The sequence below is a fragment of the Siphateles boraxobius genome, unplaced genomic scaffold (genome assembly GCF_051911475.1).
Source record: "Siphateles boraxobius isolate OS27281-9 unplaced genomic scaffold, OSU_SipBor_1 1, whole genome shotgun sequence".
In the NCBI taxonomy this organism is placed as follows: domain Eukaryota; kingdom Metazoa; phylum Chordata; class Actinopteri; order Cypriniformes; family Leuciscidae; genus Siphateles; species Siphateles boraxobius.
The window spans coordinates 11,746,198-11,766,306 of record NW_027508699.1 but is presented as its reverse complement, the minus strand read 5'-3'; the positions used below and the strand labels follow the sequence as shown (position 1 = coordinate 11,766,306).

General features: G+C 42.9%; 2 protein-coding genes across 2 annotated transcripts in view; one reads left to right on the top strand and one right to left on the bottom strand.

The window, feature by feature from the left end:
• LOC143715262 (uncharacterized) overlaps positions 1–1,546 on the top strand; it is a 6,802-nt gene extending 5,256 nt beyond the window's left edge. Inside the window, exon 5 of the mRNA XM_077206966.1 lies at positions 621–1,546. Coding sequence (XP_077063081.1) covers positions 621–665 — 45 coding nt within the window. The 3' untranslated portion in view covers positions 666–1,546. The remainder of the gene's footprint in view (positions 1–620) is intronic.
• LOC143714937 (meiotic recombination protein REC8 homolog) lies at positions 1,531–20,109 on the bottom strand. Its single transcript, XM_077206477.1, has 18 exons — positions 19,996–20,109; positions 19,750–19,818; positions 19,443–19,585; positions 19,185–19,263; positions 18,445–18,565; positions 16,519–16,582; positions 16,299–16,366; positions 16,141–16,213; positions 14,771–14,924; positions 12,951–13,164; positions 12,727–12,867; positions 12,587–12,653; positions 12,139–12,308; positions 4,108–4,156; positions 3,727–3,793; positions 3,481–3,579; positions 2,781–2,878; positions 1,531–1,960 (listed from the first exon to the last, which is right to left on the bottom strand). Exons 1-18 carry the CDS (start codon positions 20,049–20,051, stop codon positions 1,887–1,889), a joined length of 1,806 nt encoding a protein of 601 aa, XP_077062592.1. The 5' UTR covers positions 20,052–20,109; the 3' UTR covers positions 1,531–1,886.

The following is a 20,109-nucleotide window of genomic DNA, read 5'->3' as shown; positions in this document are numbered from 1 at the left end:
ACTGTACAAGTTCTCAAATTCGCATCTACGCGCTCTCGAGTTTTGCTACTCTTTTACCTTCATAAATTACTCACCTTCATATCGTCCCCAAACCCGTAAGACTCAATTACGGGTTTCAGTCAAGACTTCATTTGTGTTCCAAAGATGAACGGAAGTCTTACGAGTTTGGAACGACATGAGGGTGAGTGTATAATGACCGAATTTTCATTTTTCGGTTGACCTATTCCTTTAAAGTGCCCCTGTTATGCTATTTTAAAGGCTCCTAATTTTGTTTAGTCTCCTACAATAGGTTTACATGCACTTTACAAAACACTTTAATTTTCTCATAGTATACATTGCAGCATCAACTCTTTTCTCAGTGTCTAAACGATAAATGATTCGGTTTCTCTCAACTCCTCCTTTCTGAGAGCCTACTCTGCTCTGATTGGACAGATGGCACAGTCTGTTGTGATTGGGCGACTGCTTACAGCGAATTTCAGCTCCGGCGGCTTTCTCGGCACTTTATGCACAGTGATACGACCAGTAACGATGGCGTCAGTTTTACCGTATTCATTTGGATGTGGCATGTTTTGCAAAACCACAGGCATCTAAAGTAAACAATGTGATTGCTTTTTTTGCAGGATGATCTCCTAGAAGACACGCCTTTGTCAAGATACACCTATTAGCAAGATTGAATTCCACCATTTCATTATTTGATTCCTCAGGCAGCCAGTGTTGTTATTGTAGCAATTCCCCTGAAAGACAGCTTTCTTAACTGATCTCTGATTATGGGTTTTGATGATTCTCAGGAGGCCTTGATGCTAAAAAGTGGATGTGTGATAATAGAAAAAAAGGGTTTCATAAAATAGAATAAAACAAGATATTCAGTCTTATTCGCTGCTAAAAACTGCACAGTTCCTTATTAAAACAGTTTAGTTAAGAGAAGGGAATAAGATTCACTGCAAATCTTTACCATGTAGGAGAAACATGTAGTATTTTAAAGTAAATTAGAGCATTTGCTGAAGATAATGTTTTTCCTTTATTAGACACTATACTCGATATTATAACACTATTATTTTGGTTTATCTGCTTCACTCGGTTTATTATGAAAGGCCTACATTTCTTGAATCTACACGAGCAAATAGTGCTGCATGTTTTTCTTTTCAGGGGCTTATTTTCCAAGAAATGTTTTTTTCGGAGGAAAAAAGTTCCCTGGGTTTTTAGCATACATGTCTCTGGACTTTTGCACTGATATTTAGAGCTAAGACATTGTAGTGAGGAAGATTTTGCTTTTTATGTGACGGTGTTCTACAATGAGTAAAATTTTGGGGTTCAGTTGAATTGTGATTTTGATATTTATGACAAAGGTTGATTGTCCCGATCACTTATGAAGGTATGTGAAATAACTTGAAATGTATTTTAGTATATTCACTTCTGTCTATGCTGGTATTTGTGGTAAACCTAGTGCCTAATGTACTTTGTGCCAAAACAACCTGATAAATATATATTGCATAGTTGTGTTGTTGAACCTGTAAAGATAAGAGTTTGTAATAAAAGAAGAAAACTATATTTTGTGATGCCTCATGCTACAACACAGAGAACAACATTTAATATTATGATAAAAATAGGAGTATTGTAACAAACATGGTATCATCAGAATAATTTAGAAAACATCGAAAATTTCAGTTCATTTCATTCTTAAAAAGACGAAACTTGTTTATCATAGATTACAAAATATCACAATATTAAATAAACAATGACAAAAAACTGTTAAACCATCAATAACATGTTAATACAACTAAAGGACTTTCAGTTGTTTAAAAATTCATAAACATGAACACTGATTTAAAAACTCATACCAATTTTTTCTGAGAATAATGGCAAGTCATCATTGGTTTACGATCGATCTATGGCTGTGAAATGATGATGTCACCATACGGCTCGTCCTGTCGCACTGTTACCTCTCTTGCAACCGTTTGCTCTGTAAACACAAGACGAAACAACAAGACTCATAAATTACCAGGCGACTGAACTTTTCAATAAATTAAGGGGAGCAATTGATTATATTTATTTTGTTAATCGTGCTGTTCCTTCTCACACCATTATTGGCATCTACCTGGTGATTTTCTCCATTTAAATCTTTGTATGTTGAAAATAAAATTGGTTTCATTAATTGGCCCAGAAGTCGACCATCCCAAAGGTAAAATTGCTCCCAATTTTTGAGGCAAACCCTTGGTTTCATAATTTCATTATGTTAATTTTTTCATGAGACCCCATTTCGCTTGGCAGTGTCCACAACATTTTTTGTAACTTTTGCAAGCGGCTCCGCTTTCCGAAGATGGACGAGAGGCGATTCTGGCTTAGCAGGTACGCCTGTCCCGGCAGAATAAGCCTTTTAAAGAAGAATAAAGGTCCATGTTTAATAAAAATGTTCATGAAATTAAATGAAAATGCCTAATGAAATAATTTATTGATTGTTGTTTAATTTAGTTTTATACATACGTTCTCATATCCATATATTTTGTAATGTCACAAGTAATAATCTCAAGGTGTATCGGGTGTAACGCGGTTATTTGGTTCTTTTGTAGCGGGGGATTGGTGAAGTGTAATAAAAACAAACATCGTCAAATTCAACATTCTTCTCACCGCTGCTCCCTGATGGTTTAGAGGACAATTACCCAGAGTCGCACCTTGTCATTTCAAAGAATAGTACAACGGCGAGCGCGTCAAGTATAAACGCCTTATCGGTTTTAGCGAGGCAAAAGTATAAACAAGGCTTCAATCCTCTGCCACAATCTTACCTAGCAATCCCCAAAAGATTCGGGCAACAATTCTACGGCTGGCCTGAATGGGCAGCAGAGAGTGAAAGGTCACTAAATCTTCAATGACATCCTGTGGCCTTCAACAGAAGAAATAAATACATTAGAAATGTGTTCAGAGTAACAATCCACTGAAGTGGAGAAAGCAAAAAAATATATTAATCATAAAATAATATATTAATCTGTAAAGCTTTAAAATACCTATTCAGTAATAATATTACAATAATAGTAACCTAATATTCAGTAATAATATTAATTTGACTGCACTGACACTACTGGACTTGCTGGATAATGATAATGAGAAATAATCTCATAATTGACGAACTCTACACTGTTATTGAACGGAATCGAATCAACATTGAACTGATTTGAGCTGAATCGTGGCACTGTTGCTTTCTGTAGAGCAGCTTCAGTTTGCTTCATAACTAATTAACTTTGCAACATTGACACTGTTATTTTCCAGTTTATTACTGTGAAGCTGTTTTGAATCTCTATTGCATAAAGCACTATATAAATAAATGTTATATATGACTACTCAATAATACTATAAATAACTTTTAAATAAATAACAAAAATGCATATACTGGATACACTTGATAGATGTCATATTAACACAATAGTGTAAAAAATGTTTTTTTTTTTACATCGACATCAAAAAGAAGCAGATAGTTTTAAGCTTTACCTTAATTGTTCCTCAATATCCATTGCAATATCTTCCATCACTGGCACTCTCTCCTCTGGGATGCCCTCTAGACCGAACTGAATTTGTGGAACGGGGGATCTAAACCCATGAAAGCAGAAGCAATTATTCAGAGGCAATTATGCAGCGACTGAGTGTGAAACTCACATGTGTCAAACCAGTCTCTAATGAGCGACAGCTACTTCCATCTCACACTTTCTGTCTCTCTTTTACCATCTCTCCTCTCACCGTCTCATCTCAGGTGTCTCGAGTGGAGAAAAATCCTTGTCTGGAGTCTCCAAAATGACCAAAGAGGCTGCAAATACAACGAAAAATTAACATTCTGTAGCAGCTAAACTTGTTATTCTCTTTCTTTCCCTCCCTTCAAAACACGCCAGTCATTATTGAAATAAAGTCCATGCAGGCTCCACCTCACAACTTCCGGGACTTAAAGGATCTGCTGCTAATATCTTGGTGCCTGATCCCACAGGACACTTTGAGAGGTCTTGTGGAGACCATGCCTCGAGGCATCAGAGCTGTTTTGGCAGCATGGGGGAACCTACATGATATTAGGCAGGTGCTTTTAATGTTCTGACTGATCTGTTCTAATGTAATGTACTGATATTTTACCTGGTGTTTCTTGCTGCAGGAGGCCAGACTCCACCATTTCTCTGGGAATCTACAGTAGTAAGGATGCCGGAAAAAAGATCAGTCACTAAAACAGAACCACTTGTTATACACTTAATTTAAGTTTTATGCATTTGAAATGCATATAAAATATCCATCCATTTGGATCACACGTTTTTAACTAAACTAATAGACTAGGGGCCAGATGTCAGACTGTACGAATATGATCCTCGCTGTAAGCCATGTCACACTGTAAGATCTCAGTCGTCATTGATGTCAGACTGTACGACAGTCAAGGCGCGTTAAAAACGGACGCACGCAAGAAAACTTGTCTGGAGTTTTACATCGTCAATCAATGACACGTTCGGTGACTGAGCTGCGTTACACACGCAATTTAAATGGTGGCTACAAAGAAATCTCTTACGTTAATTTTGGTCACGACTTGTCTTGAAAAACGAGGAGAATGTGACGGTCGTCGTAGGAGAAGTCACACTGCAGGACTGTGAGTCAAATCTTCTAACACTGCCAGAATTTCGTCGGAGGTAAAATTTGATCGCACCGGTCATTAATTGGCTGTCGGTGAACATGTCCAACTAACAATCAAAGCCTAGGATTACAGGAATCTTTTATTAGGTTTTGCCACATTTGTCTCAGACGGCCAAATCGTGGCCTAAAATCGCACTCGGCACCCAAGACAGGGTTTCCCAAACTAGGGCTCACTGGAGATTTGTGAGGGAACTCTAGATGGTTTGTGAGTTGATGGAATGCAAATAATAATAAATCATAAAAATTAAATTTTAAAGGTGCTCTAAGCGATGTCGGGTGACATCACTTCTTGTTGAGGTTTAAAGTATTGTCAAACAAAACGAAGGCTAACTAGACCCCCTCCTCCTCCTCATCCACGCACTAACCCCCCGAACCGCACCCCCAAACCCTTCTTATCGGTTATTGGCTGGAACAGTTTGCTATGTTTCGTGGTGCGGGTTAGCCCAGTTTGTTTTTGTTGCCGTTTGTGGAGCCTGGGGTGTCTGCAGAGACCGTGTTTTTTATACAGTGTGTTCAGGGGACAGGCAGCTAGCATATAGTGAGGATTTGTTTTTTGTATGTCACAAAAAATGTTTTGGCCTAAAAAACGCATGACACCGCTTTGAGCACCTTTAAAATAAATAAATCATTTACAAATAAAACGCCTACTAAAAGTATATTTTATTTCTCTACTTGCATGTCATGTGACCACATGCAAATGTGTTATTAAATTGTTCAAATATTAGCTCAAAATCTCAGGGTACTACAAGTAAATATTTTAGATCAAAGGGGTTTTAGCTGAAAAAAAAGGGATAGTTCACCCAAAAATGAAAATTCTGTCAGTATTTACTCGCCCTCATGTTGTTCCAACCCCGTAAGACCTTCGTTCATCTTCGGAACACAAATTAAGATATTTCTGATGAAATCTGAGAGCTGGATCACTCCCTCAAAGGCTGCTAGGTAATCGATATCTGCCATCCCAGAAAAGTTAGCAAAGACATTGTTAAAATAGTCCAAGTGACTACAGTGGCTCAACCTTAAGTTTATCAAGCGACGAGAATACTTTTTGTGCGCAAACCCCCCCAAAACTAACGTCTTTATTCAACTATTGATTTTCTTCTGTGTGGGCCTCTGACGTGAGTTCACGAGAGCCACGGCGCATGCGCCAGAACTGATAAGATGATGCAGATGTGTCTCAATGTAGTGTTTAAAATGGTTCCCTTTCAGTCGATAACGTCGGACGTAGTCGACGCGACTGAAATGGGATCTCGCTAGAGAGCCTGTCTTCTTCGAGTACTATTGAACGAGCCAATGTAATTGGCGTGCGTGATTCGCATCACACACTCCGCCCCCGCGGCGCGGGTATAAATACGGAAGTGGATGCACGCTCTAGTTGCCTTTCGCTTCGGAGCCGATCGTTTGATGTCTCTGAGAGTGCTGTTGTCTACAACGAGCGAGTGTGTCGGTGTTCTTCAGGAAGACTCTCCCAGTGCTGGTGTTCTACAGCGCGAGTGCAGCGGTGATCGCGAGCTTTGAGCTCTCAACTGCTGTTTTAACAGCAACAAATTTCTAAATGTTTGTGTGTGTTGATGGCTGGTTAGAGGGCGGAAAAGTGAGTGCTTCACTGTTTCAGTTCTCTGTTCAGTGTTGCCGCGGTCATTCCCCTGTGTGCTCCGGCACTGGTGACGGTCCTATTTTCTGAAAGAGCAACACGGGTGCGTTTGCGTCTTTTTCAAGATGTCATTCCGCCTGTGCGTTTCTGGGTGCGGTCGTTCCCTGTCTCTCTCTGATGGTCACAACTGTTGTGTCACGTGTTTGGCTTACAGCACGCTGAGACAGCTTTTGTGGACAGCTCATGTTTTCTCTGTGGGAACATGACTGTCGCAGTGTTGAGGGCGAGACTCGCCTTCGTTCGCGGAGAGCGAGTCCCCATTACCATGCCCCACCCTCGGGTGCTGTGTGGGATGGGTGACCGGAGGATAGTGTTGGATGTCCCGCCCGGTAACCATTCCCTGTGGGCTCCTCACTCCTCCCTTCCACTGCAACCACTGGAGCCTCCTGTGTTGTCTGCTGGTCCATCTGTAATGGGTGGGCCAGCGGTTTCACTCGGGGCTCCCCTGGAGGACAGGACGCCGTTTGCAGCATCGGAGGGTGAGCTGACTTCTGGAGATGATGACTCGGCTGCATTGTCTCCCTCCGGGAGTTCAATGTTGCCCGAACCGGATCCAGAATTATCAGCTATGCTGAAACGGGCCGCCGAGGCTGCCGGGCTCGAGTGGAACCTCCACCGTGTCCCGTTCAGTCTCGGTTGGAATCTGGAGTTTGGTATCTTGGGGCGGGCCGCGCTGGTTCTCAGCTCGCCGCCCCAGTGCCTTTCTTTCCCGAAGTGCATGGAGAGCTTGTCAGGTGGTGAACAGCATCTTTCTCTGCCAGAAACTGCCTGACTAGCTTTTCCCCCTCATTACCCTTGATGGAGGAACGGTGAAGGGTTGCGAGGTGTCCCTCCATTGGAGCGGTCTGTCGACACAGGTGCACCTGTGTCCGGCGGCCGCTGCCTTTTGGGGGGATCCTCGTCTCCCCCCTAAGGCCTGTGAGTTTCGTCTGTTCCGACGGGCAGAGCTTACAAAGCCTGTGGGCAAGCCCCTTCCTCTTGCGTGACATGGCGTTGCTGCAGGCTAGGGCACCCATAGCATGCACGAGGGTAATCCAGACCGTGCGCTCATAGGTGAGCACCGCACTGCATCCGACCTCACCCTCCGGGGTACGGGTGTCGTAGCGTGCGTAATCGGTCTGGCGATGTCCACCTTGGTGGTCCAGTAGCGCCTTCGTTGGCTCAGCCTGGTTGGTATGGCGGATGCGGACAAGGTTCGGTTCCTGGTCTCCCCAATTTCCCAGGTTGGGCTGGTCGGCGACGCGGTGGAGAACTGCATCAAACAGTTCTCTGCCGCTCAAGCGCAGACGGAGGTCATCCGGCACATCCTGCCCCGGTGGCCAGCTGCTGCCTCCACCCGCCGCCGGTGGCAGCTCCTCCGCCTGCTCGTCGCCGTGGGCGTTCTCCGGCCGCCGCTCCTGCTGGCCCTCCGCAGCAGCCTCCACCCAGGCCTCAGCATGGAGCCGGCCGCAGTAGAGACGCCCAGCCCGCTCCAGGCGCTGCCAAGCCAGGTGGCAAGCGACAGCGAAAGCATTCCGGAGCGGGCCGCCCAGGAATGGATGAGATGCTCTTGGAGTGGCACGATCACTCCCTCCCCCCGGGTGAGGGCCGGGTGCAGCCTTTGTTTGTGTGTGTGTCTGTTCCGCCGCTAGCTCCCTAAAAAAAAAAAAAAGCGGAGCAAGCGGTACCCACACTTCAAAGAGAGAGCAATTTCATCTGTTCCTGGGTCCCAAGAGGGCCAGTCTGGCGGGTGTGACCCTGTATAGCCTTACACCCCTCAGCTCCCCCTTGGTCGCCAGCAGGCAGCTTGGTGCGTTCGAGGACCCGGTCATCCGCCTTCTCACGCGCCCCCTGCCGCTTGTGGAGACAGGTAAGTGTTGCACAGCACACTAACACCACTCTCTCTACTTTGCTGCCCCACCTCAGGCTCGGCTACCCCGCTCAAGTCAGTGATAGTCATCACATTAGGTGTTGAGCAGACGTGCTCCTGAAAATTCAGTGATATTCATCACACCGAGTGTTGAGCAGTGCTCCTGACTTGTGCGTGCTTATCTTATCCTGCTGGCGAAGGATTTGATATAGCCGCTCCTCCAGCCGGTACGAAGGCCAGTTGTAAACTCGTTCTTCGTGCTACTAGGGGGTGGGTCGTGACCATCTTGGCCCAAGATTGGTCTGCAGCTTTGACCTGAAAGACAGGTGCTTCAGATCTCTACCTCCCGCACCGCAGGCCATCCTGTGTGTTGCGTCTAAGGGTGGAGTATCAGTACAGTGTCCTTCCCCTCGAGTGCTCCAGAGCCCGTTGGGTCTTCAGGTCAACTGGAAGAGAGTAATCTCGCCCACGGGCTGAGTATCTCTTTTCTAGTTTTGGAGAGGTACTCGGTCCAACATGTCTCTCCAATGAGAATGTGTTCAGCTGGTGTTGAAGTGAGAAAGGGTCCCACTGAAAGAACTTTCAGAGGCTCCTGGGGTATATGGTAGTCGCAGCCTTTGGCTTCCTCCATATGTGACCGCTTCAGCGCTAGCTTCACGATCGAGTCCCGAGGTGACCGTGGCAGAGCAGCTCACCCTGTGTGACTATAGTTCATCCCGGTCTGCTGCCAAACCCTCTTCAACAGAGGGGCCATGTACAAAGGGCGTGTTTTAACGGGGGCCTGGGCGACCCCCGACTACACGGGCATTCGTGCCTCGAGTTGTTAGACATTGCGACCGTTGCGCAAGCTTCCCCTGCATGTCACAAACTCACCCGTCACCTCCTCCTTGGAGTCAGACGCTTCTGAGGGCACCTTGTTCAACTCCTCCCGCTTACTCAATCGTGCCGCCATCGAGCCTCACGACAGTTATAGCCAGGGCAAGTGGAGACTCCATCCCCTGGGTCCGGCTGGGTCATGACCATTCCGGGGCCGCTCAGTTGCCCCCCCGGTTTTATTTTTCCGCCAGTGTTTGGGTAAACCGAGCGGACTACCCTTGGACAAACACTGGGACTCAGCGGCCCCAGGGGCCCGCAGAAATGCGTTTAACCCCAGTGAGCCTTCTAAAAGTGACTGCGACTCATGGTCGCCTTGCGCCTGCAAGTCAGTGAAATCATCACTCTTCATGTTGAGCAGAATTGCTCCTGAAACTCAGTGAAGTTCATCGCACTCAGGTGTTGAGCAGCAATGCTCCTGTAGCTCAGTGAGTCCATCACAGGTAGCTCAGTGAATTCATCACACGCAGTGCTGAGCAGAAATGCTCCTGGTGCTCAGTGAAGTTCCTCGCACTCAAGTGTTGAGCAGAAATGCTCCTGAAGCTCAGTGAGTTTATCACACTCAGGTGTTGAGCAGGAATGCTCCTGAAGTTCAGTGAACTTGTCACACTCAAGTGCTGAGCAGAAATGCTCCTGTCGCTCAGTGAGGTTCTTCGTACTCAAGTGTTGAGCAGAAATGCTCCTGAAGCTCGGTGAGTTTATCACACTCAGGTGTTGAGCAGGAATGCTCCTGAAGCTCAGTGAACTTGTCACACCCAAGTGCTGAGCAGAAAATGCTCCTGAAGCCCAGTGATCTTCACATGTTGTGTTGAGCAATGCTCCTGTCTTTTGCGCCCGTCACTTGCACCTACGTGCCATGTCAGGAGAGGAACAGGTCTTCATAGTTGCCCCTTATAGGCCCAACTAGACCTGGTTCCCTTCAACAGCCTTCCTGACTTCCCATGGAAACTCTTTCGGGGACGGGGCACGATGGCACACGCGTTCTTCCCCCGGAGATTCCGGGCGGTCTTACATCTGAACGCAGAGGTTCAGGTGGCTATCACAAGAACATGTGATAGTTACCATCACTTCTGCGAGCACCCCCTAGAATTGGGTAGCGTGCTTACTCCTTTAGAAGTGGAACCTAGTCGTTGAGTGCGTCTTCTCTCCTGAGGAGATCCTGAAAGCTTTCGATCACTTCAGTGCTCTCTTTCCTGCAAAATGGGTTGCAGTAGGCTGTTTTCCTAAATCACCCTCAAAATGATGTTGCCTCGGTGTTTAAACGACGCTCATCGTGTTGCAGAAGTATGCAGAAGCACGTTCTGATCGTCAGGTTCCTGAGGAGCAAGGTCTTGTAAATCCTTGTGTCCCTCTTTATCCTCTTGGGCCTTGTCCCTGGTGCGACTGCACTGCAGAGACCGCCCCTGAGCCACTGCAGGTAGTGAGTTAAAAATTCTGTTATATCAGTTCTCCTGCTCGCGTGGTCTCTACTAGAGGGTAGGGACTTGCTCGCTTTCGGTCAACGTATTGTGCCTGGAGTCTGGGCCGGCTAACTCTCACAAGCTGAGACCCCGGCTCGGATTGTGCCCAAGGTTCCTACCTCTCCCGTAATAGGAGCAGGTGGTGAGCCTGCAAGCGCTGCCCTGGAGGAGGCAGATCCAGCCCTGGCTTCTCTGTCCATTCGCTTGGACGTGTACAGAATGCAAGTCATTGACCTCAGACCAGCTCTTCAAATATCTGTTGGAATTCAGCAGAGAGGGAAGGCTGTTTCCATGCAAAGTTGCACTTAGTGCTTGCCTTCATTTCGGCAAAGATCCGAGATGCAACATGTCCACTTAGGTGTTGAGCTCCTCTATGATGAGTGTAAAGTGCTCCGCCTGGGCGTTGACGATATACTTTGCTAAACAGATTCTAGAGTTGGGGGCTGGACGACACCTGGTTGAACCGCTGCTTCCCGTGGGCTCCCTTCTCATGAAGCCAGTTTCACCGTGAGCCCGGTTCAAGTGTCGGCTTGCTGTGCCATTCCCCTCCTATGGACTGGATACGTGCGCCTTTCTACCCCAGTTGAGTTCCCTTAAAATTGAACCCTGTTGAGTTCCTCCACACCCCTCCGACGTCGGACGTGCGGAACGTCTGGTGTTAGGCCTACCACTCGTAAGCAGTGTGGAACCTGTGTTAGGCTGGGTCCATATGTTGCGGTCCCTTCGGTGACCCCATATGTGTATTCTTCCACAGTACGGCTCCCTGCGGTGAGCCCGTGTCTTCCCTCGGCAGAGTCTCTCTGCCGTCACTGTCCGGTGTGTCTCCCCCCGTCTTAGGCTGGAGCCACCCCAGTGACATTCCATATGTTAGACTGCCCGGTTTCCGCCCAGTTCATATGTGTATTCTCCACGTTACCTCCCTCGGGTTTGATGTGGCTTCCGCAGCGTCCCTTCCTTCCAACGTACGGGGAACGCTTTCCCAGTGGTCCTGTAGGAACAGCAGTGACTTCCCTGGCCTAAGCCCTGTCCTTCCCCGCCTTAAGTTTGCGGGGGCATCAGGAGGCTTTGGTTTAGGCACTGGAAGGTGGCAGCGTTAGTGGCGTGTTCAATGGTTGATCCCATTTCAGTCGCGTCGACTACCCCTGAAGGAGGGAACGGAGGACGTAGTCCCCTTGCCACTACCGCTGGACCACCGCTGACCCCGAGTTACTCTCAGCTCCTCAGCGAAAAGCAACTAGTGCGTGCATCCACTTCCGTATTTATACCCGCGCCGCGGGGGCGGAGTGTGTGATGCGAATCACGCACGCCAATTACATTGGCTCGTTCAATAGTACTCGAAGAAGACAGGCTCTCTAGCGAGATCCCATTTCAGTCGCGTCGACTACGTCCTCCGTTCCCTCCTTCAGGGAACGGTGGGTTGCATACGCAACCAGGACGTTCTAAAGTGTGCATTTCCTTGATGTCCGAATCGTGATAAACAGCCTATGGAGGAGTGATCCAGCTCTCAGAATTTGTGTTCCGAAGATGAACTAAGGTCTTACGAGGAACAACATAAGGGCGATTTTTGGGTGAACTATCCCTTTAAGGTATTAACACAAACGGCGTGGGATGAGTTACATCTTAAAATGTAATAGTTAGTGTTAGTGGAAGTAGACCTCTCTTGAGCTGAGCTCTCTCTCCTCTTCTCTCTCTGCTGGTTCTGGTCTTTCCTCTTCTCTCTCTGGCATCTCCTCAGCTGCGGGAACGTCCCAGCGCGGCCAGGATGGAGGGATAGGCCTCATGACCGCGGCCTGTTTCCATAGCGCCAGGATTTCAGGTGGAAGGCCTATGTAGAAAGCATAACACTAAACTGTCAATAATTTGCGCTTTAGCTTTACCTCTAACTGTATAAAGGGATAAAGCTCTGGATGCTTTAGTGAATATCATGGAAGCTGTCATGAAATAACCATAAAGGTCATATTATGACATTATAAATGTCTTTTCTGTCACTTTTGTTCAATTTAATGCATACTTGCTGAATAAAAGTATTAGTTTCTTACAAAAACAACATTATGATTTTAGGGTGAAATATGACTGTTATTAGTCGGATATTCACCAACTTACTCATGCAAGGGTTCCCGAGCAGTTCTTGAGCACCCTTTTTTTCAAAGCGTGGTTTAATGAGTGTCGCCTAGGAGAAAAAAACAAATTTTATTCACAAAAAATAATGCTGACTTGAAGAATACAGACTGTTCTGGACCTACCAAAGGCCTGGTCTCTGTCTCCGCATTATCAATCCGGGCCTTCATTTCCTCTTGAGATATCTGTGTATGTTCATCGATGAAGAGCAGCTGTCTCCTCCTCTTCCTCTGCCCTACAGGAGATTCAGGCCTCACGACAGCAGGCTGACAGAGGGACAGATGGCTTGATGACAAATGTGTCAAATGCTTTAATGCAGCATGAAGACAGACCTCACATCCTAACACACCTGAAGAAGAGGGCTCCTCTCTCTCGCCGCCCTCTCTCTCTCGGGTTCAGCGGCCATTTCCTCCTCTTCGATGGGCGGAGGGCATGGTATGGGTACAGACTCAGATACTGGCGTCCTTTCTCTTTCCTCTAGCACAGGCATCTCCATGGGAAGCCCCAAATCCTCCTCAGGCAGAAGGACAACTTCCTGGCTTGATGCGCCAGTGATTTGTGCCCTGGGAAATCATAATCTTAGAGCTTAACTTTGGTGTTTTTAAACCGGTATAACAAACCAGATTTACTAACAGCTTGGGTAAAAATTGGCGTTAAAAAACTACTGTCAGGATTTACTAAAAACTAGAGTGTAAAATTGGTGCTGAAAAGGTGTGGACAGTTATTTTTGCGGCTTTATTGCATATGCATTTTGTAGGAGTTTCCCTTTAGTATTTAAATGAGTATTTAAATGAATTACACAAGGTGATTTACTAAGGTTTGTGCCGTTATTTAACACCCAAAAAAAGCAAGTCTTAAACCAGATGCAATTTTTTTTTTTGGTAGATTGCGTTGGTCATAATAGAGATGATCCGATTGCATCTGTGTTCTTTAATTTGCGTGTCGTCAGTAGATCACGCGCAGAACTTTCCACTCCCATCAGCACTTTATGGGATTGCGGTCTCACGCTTATTTACCCTGTTTAGTAAATCTGGCGCTAAGAGATTTTTAGCCCCTTTTCAGGTTTTCCTTTGGATTGAAAACTGTTTTTTTGCTTATACATTTAATGCATTTCATTTGAAATTGTGATGACAAATAATGAAAATAATTTGTTACAGTGTAGTTTCCTGATTTATTATTTTTATTATTAATTAACACACTCTCTTATGAAAGTTGGTAACACCTTAAGAAGCTTCTCTCAAAAGCTAAAACAGCGAAATAATCAAAACATCTGTAATAAAAATGGAATTTGCTATAATCGGGGAAGCCACTCCGGCTGTTTTTCCTCCATCATAAACAACTTGCGTCTCAGAGCAAGAAGGCGAAACGCAATAATCGTTGTCATGTTATCTTGCGTCCGGATGCTGGTGTTTGGGAACGCAATTTGCTGCGCATTGACATTTATTTACTCAGTAAATGTGTTTCCATTGTAGTTTCTGCGCATGTCTTCTTATCGGATCAAAAAATTAGCCGCCTCAATTGAGAGCATACGTTTTTTATGCGCATCTTTCCGTTTCCATTCAGCTTTTTTATGCAATATCCCAAAACTATAAACATAGGTGGATGGAAACAGCCACTGAGAAGATTTGATCGGCCTTTTGTGAAGAAACACGGACTGGTTATTCTGAACCTTCATTTGAGCAGGATATCGCAGTGGAGGTCGCTAAACATGTTTGTCGGTGTTTCAAATCAACAAAGTCTGGGTGGAAAATGTATCCATTTGGAAGAAATTTTCTGACTGTGGAAATGAATCACTTTTCATCTGGGAAGCCCAAGCTTGAAAGCTCGTGGAGGCTTGCCGTACCAGTGCAAATCAATATCATATCAATATCATATCGATATATTTAATGATTACGACTATAGCGATTTTGCTTAGTCAATCGAGAGAAGCAGAAATCATGACCACAATTAAAATAGGGTTAATAGTGCAGCCCTAACTATGGACAAACCAAGGTGAAAACTAGAGATTCTGGATTCAAGATTTCGATTTCATGTGGACTTTAAAGCCATCAACCCTAAAAGCTTTCTTTTCAAAAATGGGAAGTTTTTTATTTTTAGTATCTTTTGTTTACTGAAAGCGTACTTAAAAGCATAAGAAGAAGATTCTGAAGTGTAGTTGTCTAAACATACAGATCTAAAGAGGCTGATGTTGTCAGATCTCTTGCTGCCTCTCTCTCAAGTGCTGCTCTCTCTTGCTCTCTTTCATCAGGCATCCTCAGCTCTTCTGTCTCTTTCTCTATTTGCTCTGTTTCTCTGTCTATCTCCAGCTGCCTCTCATCTTCACCTGCAAAAAACAGTCCCTTCTCAAGTTTAAACCTAAAACTGATTTATAATGTTTCCAAGACACATCATGACAGAAACCGCAGAGATAAAACCGCATGAACTGAGCACTGACTCATAATGAGTGTTTCAAATCTCACCAAACCTGACATCAACATATTCTCATTATCATAACAGATGTGGATGTTTTATTTTGGGGTTGCCTCATTATTCTTAATGGTGTTTCTTATTACTGCAATAGCAAAAGGGTCTTTTTGTAAATTAATTTTTTCCTTTGTTTTTTATTTTACATTATACATTATTTCATTTAAATTAGTAATTTAAGCAAACACAAAAAGCTACAAATAAGTATAAATACTTCATTTATTTATACTCAAGTATAAATAAGTATAATAATTACTTTTTGGAAAAAAAAAATATTTAAATGAGCATAGTTTGAAGCAGCACAAAAAGATACAATGAAGTTTAAATACTTGTCATTTTATATAGTATTTTTAGTTATTTTTTATTTTAATTTATTTTTAATTTAAATAAGCATAGTTTAAAGCCAGCAGGCCCAGCACAAAAACTAAAATGAGGTATAAATACTAGACATTTTATATAGTATTTATTAAATCATTTTTCTACCCTTTTTTTATTTAAATGAGCCAGCCAGCACAAAAAACTACAATGAAGTAAAAATACTTGACACTTTATATAGCATTTTCACTTATGTCTTTATTTTACATTTTTTATTTAAAAAGGCATAGTTTAAAGCCAGCACAATAAGCTACATTGAAGTATAAATACTTGACAATTTACATAGTATATTTAATTATAATTTTTTAATCATTTTTTTATTTAAATAAGCTTAGTTTAAAACCAGCAAACTACAATGAAGTATAAATATTTCACATTCTTATGAAATATAAATATTACTCTTTATTTTTAGCATGAATGTATTTGTATTAAAGTAATGAGAATAAGTTGAAGTAAATGAAGTACTTCAACGTTCAACAGAACAATTTTGAAACAACTTGAGGGTGAATAAATGATGACAGAATTTTCATTTTGAAGTGAAGTTTTCCTTTAAAGTTCATCATATATATATATATGTATTTTTTTGGGGGGGGGCAAAAATATCATCATGACATGTTCTTACGTGGTTTTTTTATATACCAGGACATGTATCTTCATCTGTCACCTGCATAATTATGGGTTTGAGTGAAAGCAGCACTCACGCTCAAGAAAGTGTTCGGGCTGCTCCAGCAATAGTTCCACCAAGTTGGACTCCAGCAGATCTGCTCCTTCAAACTGAGGAAACAGAGAGACGACACTGTGGAGACACACAACTGGAGTTCAGGCGGTGATGCTGACAGTGACTGAGTGACAGCTGTACCTCTGGCTCAGGCATGAAGACTGGTTCTCTTTCTGTCAGAGTGATGGACTCCTGACTGGCTGTGATGCCTAGAGGGGAAACAAAGAGCTTTAAAAATACACTTACATTTCTATATCCTTCTTTATTGTTGGTGCTTATTATTTGTAACTTCACATAGCATTACTTGAAATACATGTAATTATGTGCCGCAAATGATAACGTATCACTTTTCAGTGCTCACCATCTGAAGGTGGTGTTGTTTCTCTAGCGGGCGAGACATGCTCTGGTGAAACCTCTTCCGTTCGCTGGGACACAGTGTGACAGGTTAGACTACACATGACTTCACTTCTTTGTTAAATTATAAAATAATGAACAACACCTCGAAATTACGCTACCTGTTAAAGTTTGGTGTCAGTAAGATTTTTTTAAATATTTTTGAAAGGCTCCACAAGGGTGCATTTATTTGCTTATAAATACAGTTAAAACAGTAATAATGTGGAATATTATTAAAATTTTAAATAACTGTTTTCTATTTTAATATATGTTAAAATGTAATTTATTCCTGTGATGCGAAGCTGAATTTTCAGCATCATTACTCCCGTCTTCAGTGTCACACGATCCTTCAGAAATCATTCTAATATGATGAATTTGCTGATGAAGAAAACAGTTGTGCTGCTCAATATTGTTGTGAAACCATTATACAATTTTTAGAACTTTATAAGAGTCTTTACTGTCACTATGATCAATTTAATGCATCCTTGTTGAATTAAAGGGGTGGTAAAATGCATTTTTTCGAAGGCTTGATTGTGTTTGTGGGGTGCACTGTAACGTGTTCATGCTTCGTTTTTTAAAAATTACATTATTTTTCATATATTTTACCTTTATTCTACACTGCTCTGTCCCTCCTTGTAAAAACGGTCTGATGGTTTCCTGGTTCTGTCAAGCCAGTCCCTCAAAACTACGCAATGGGCTCAGATTGGTTAGCTGGCCCAGTGTGTTGTGATTCGCTAACCGTCTAGTGCACGTTTTCCGGAAACATCACACCCCTTAACTTTACCGGTAGTTTGTGCTTTGGTGTATTATAAACAATGGCGTCAATAAAACCAATCAGACCCAGGGAAACGTTAGTGAAGATGATCGAGCAGAACCTGTTCAAGAACGGCTGTTAAACGACGTTTCAGAAAGGTTTGTTTTTTGTTGTTCTCTCATTACTTTTTAGATACGCTGTTATTTAAACCATGTTTAGCATCCCTAAACATAAAAGCTCTAATCAAATAATAATTTACACTAATTCCAAGTTCGCTGTTGAGATTAAAAAAAGTTTGTAACGTTAGGTGTTTGTCGGATAACGTTAAGTATGAATGAGCATTTAACAAACTGGTTTGCAGAGCCAAACAGCGTTGTCATTTGTTTACTTCCTTGCTACAACGTACAATTAACAATACGAACTATTACAGGAAAACACGTCGACGAAAAATAAATCATACTTACAGGTTGTGGCTCTTAAACAAAAGCCTCTATTTTTAAAGTTGGAACTGCTCCATCTTTCAGGACAAGCCATTGTGCGAATCTTGCATTGAGCTCACGAAGATTGTGAAAGCTTTCTTCCGTGTGCAGCACAGAGAGCGAGATTTTGGTCATAATTATGAGGCACCGAGTTAAAAACAAATTTTAACCATTGATCCCTAACTCGCTCGTCCCTAGGAAGGCTTGAACAAAGCGGACCTGCAATCCGGATGAAAATAACAGCAGTGTTTCGACGGCATTGGGACAACTCATCTCTAAAACAGCAATGTAAAATGGCCTCGCCTCGCTTATTAAGTATTCTCGGAGGAGGGGTTTATGTAAATAATTGGGTTTACTGACGTCAGCAACCCTGGAGGAATGTTGTGTAGTCCAAAACCAGCTGTTTGCTGTAGTCCTTAGAAATTGAATTTTTTAAAAGCAAATATCTCCCTTTGCTTTGAACTTTGAGCGCTGTAACTTTGCAGATGTTGTTTATGCTCAAACAGCAACATTACACACTAGCTAAAGTTAGAAAAGTGAAATCGTGTTTTGCCACCCCTTTAAAGTATTTCTTTAAAAAATAACCTACTGGCCCCCACCTTTTGAATGGAATGTATGGCAGAACTTTAATGTTTCTTTGAAATTGTGAGTTACAAAGCACCTGAATGAGGCTGCTTGGACTCGGCAGGCTGTACCCGCTCTCCATAACCCCGAAGAACGGATCCCTCGCCCCCCCGGTTTCATCAAACAGCGCAGCAGCATCAGGGATCATGTGACTCTGCCTGAAAGGAAAGAGGAGGAAACTGTAGATGTTATACACATCTTATACGCATCAAGCTCTGAATCTCCTTTTCATTCATATTTTCAAACTTTGTCCTGTTACTGCTCTCACCTAACATTCTGGATTTAAAACTGTACTTCTTCTTTGCTTTTAACTTTGACTTGAAAAAGCCCCTCTAACTGAAATTAGAATGGGTTGCAAATGGTGTTTTTGGTCAACGCGTTTTAAATACAAATCTAAAAATGGTATATAATAATATAATATGTTAATTTTTAACTTTTTTTGTAAGCTATTTGTTTTCAGGCTGATGCTGTGACATTCTGTCCAGGGACTACAGATGAAAAATAATTATTACACAATTACAATTCTGTTTATTAATGCCAGTGCATTAATTCTTTTTATTTATTAGTTTAGTTAGCAGTTCCCTGCTAACTAAACTAATAAATAAAAATTAAAATAATTGGATCTAAAGGGCATTGTTTAAAGGAACACAGACAACGTTCATCAGACATAATGGTTCCATTCATCTGCATTAGCACTATTGATATTTCATCTGACATCATGACAACATAAAGGATGCTCATAATGTAACGTTTCTAAGAAATGAAATAGTGCCTGACCTGGTTTCTTCATCCATCAAATCAATGTTAGCCTTCCGGTTTAGGCGGAATAGTCTATCAATTGCCCCCTGAGTTTCCTCTGAGAAAAGCACACAGGTAAGAGAAACACAAAACAATCAAATGGGCACAAAAATCTCTAAATGCTACAAATATCATGATACTTATAAGCCCATTGTGTCAACCTAAAGAATATGAAGTCGGAACAGCTAAAAAAATGTGTTATATGTTAAATATTTTTGATAAATGGAACCAGCCCACCTAACAAAAATTCACACTGTCTATGGTAGACCAGCACCACTCCATACTGCAGCTGAGAGGACAGGTACAGGGAGAACCGGGGGCGGGGCAATCCTGCCAGCGGGGGCGGGACTCTGACTAACACGTAATCCATGATGTCATGGCTGTTTGAGAAGAACTCCATTCAATTATTATTATTTTTTTATTATTAATTTTATTCAAAAATAATTAAAAAAAAAAACTTTATTGTTGCCTGCAAATGCGATCATGTAGAAAATCATTGTCATTTATTCATTTCATTTCGTAGAAAGGATTGGCTGCTACTAACCAGGTGCGCTGGACATTGACTTTAAGCATATCTCTTCGACTGATCTTTCGTCCTTCAGTTGCCGCCAACCTGAATAAATATTTGGTTGTATTTGGTTAAATATTAATAACTATGCCTCAGTTTAAGGATTAGACGTTTTAAATAAATCGACAGATTATAACATTTATCCTTCATGCAAAATGTTAAGCACACCTTCTCATACAAACAGTAAATAGGCCAAACTCTCGTAAAGAAAGGAAAACTTACCATATCGTGGCAAAGCACCCAGACCGATGATTGAGCACCGTAGGATAGAAAAACATTGTGAACAGGTTGATAAAGACAGGGTAAATTTAAAGCAAAGATTCAGCGAAAACTGCA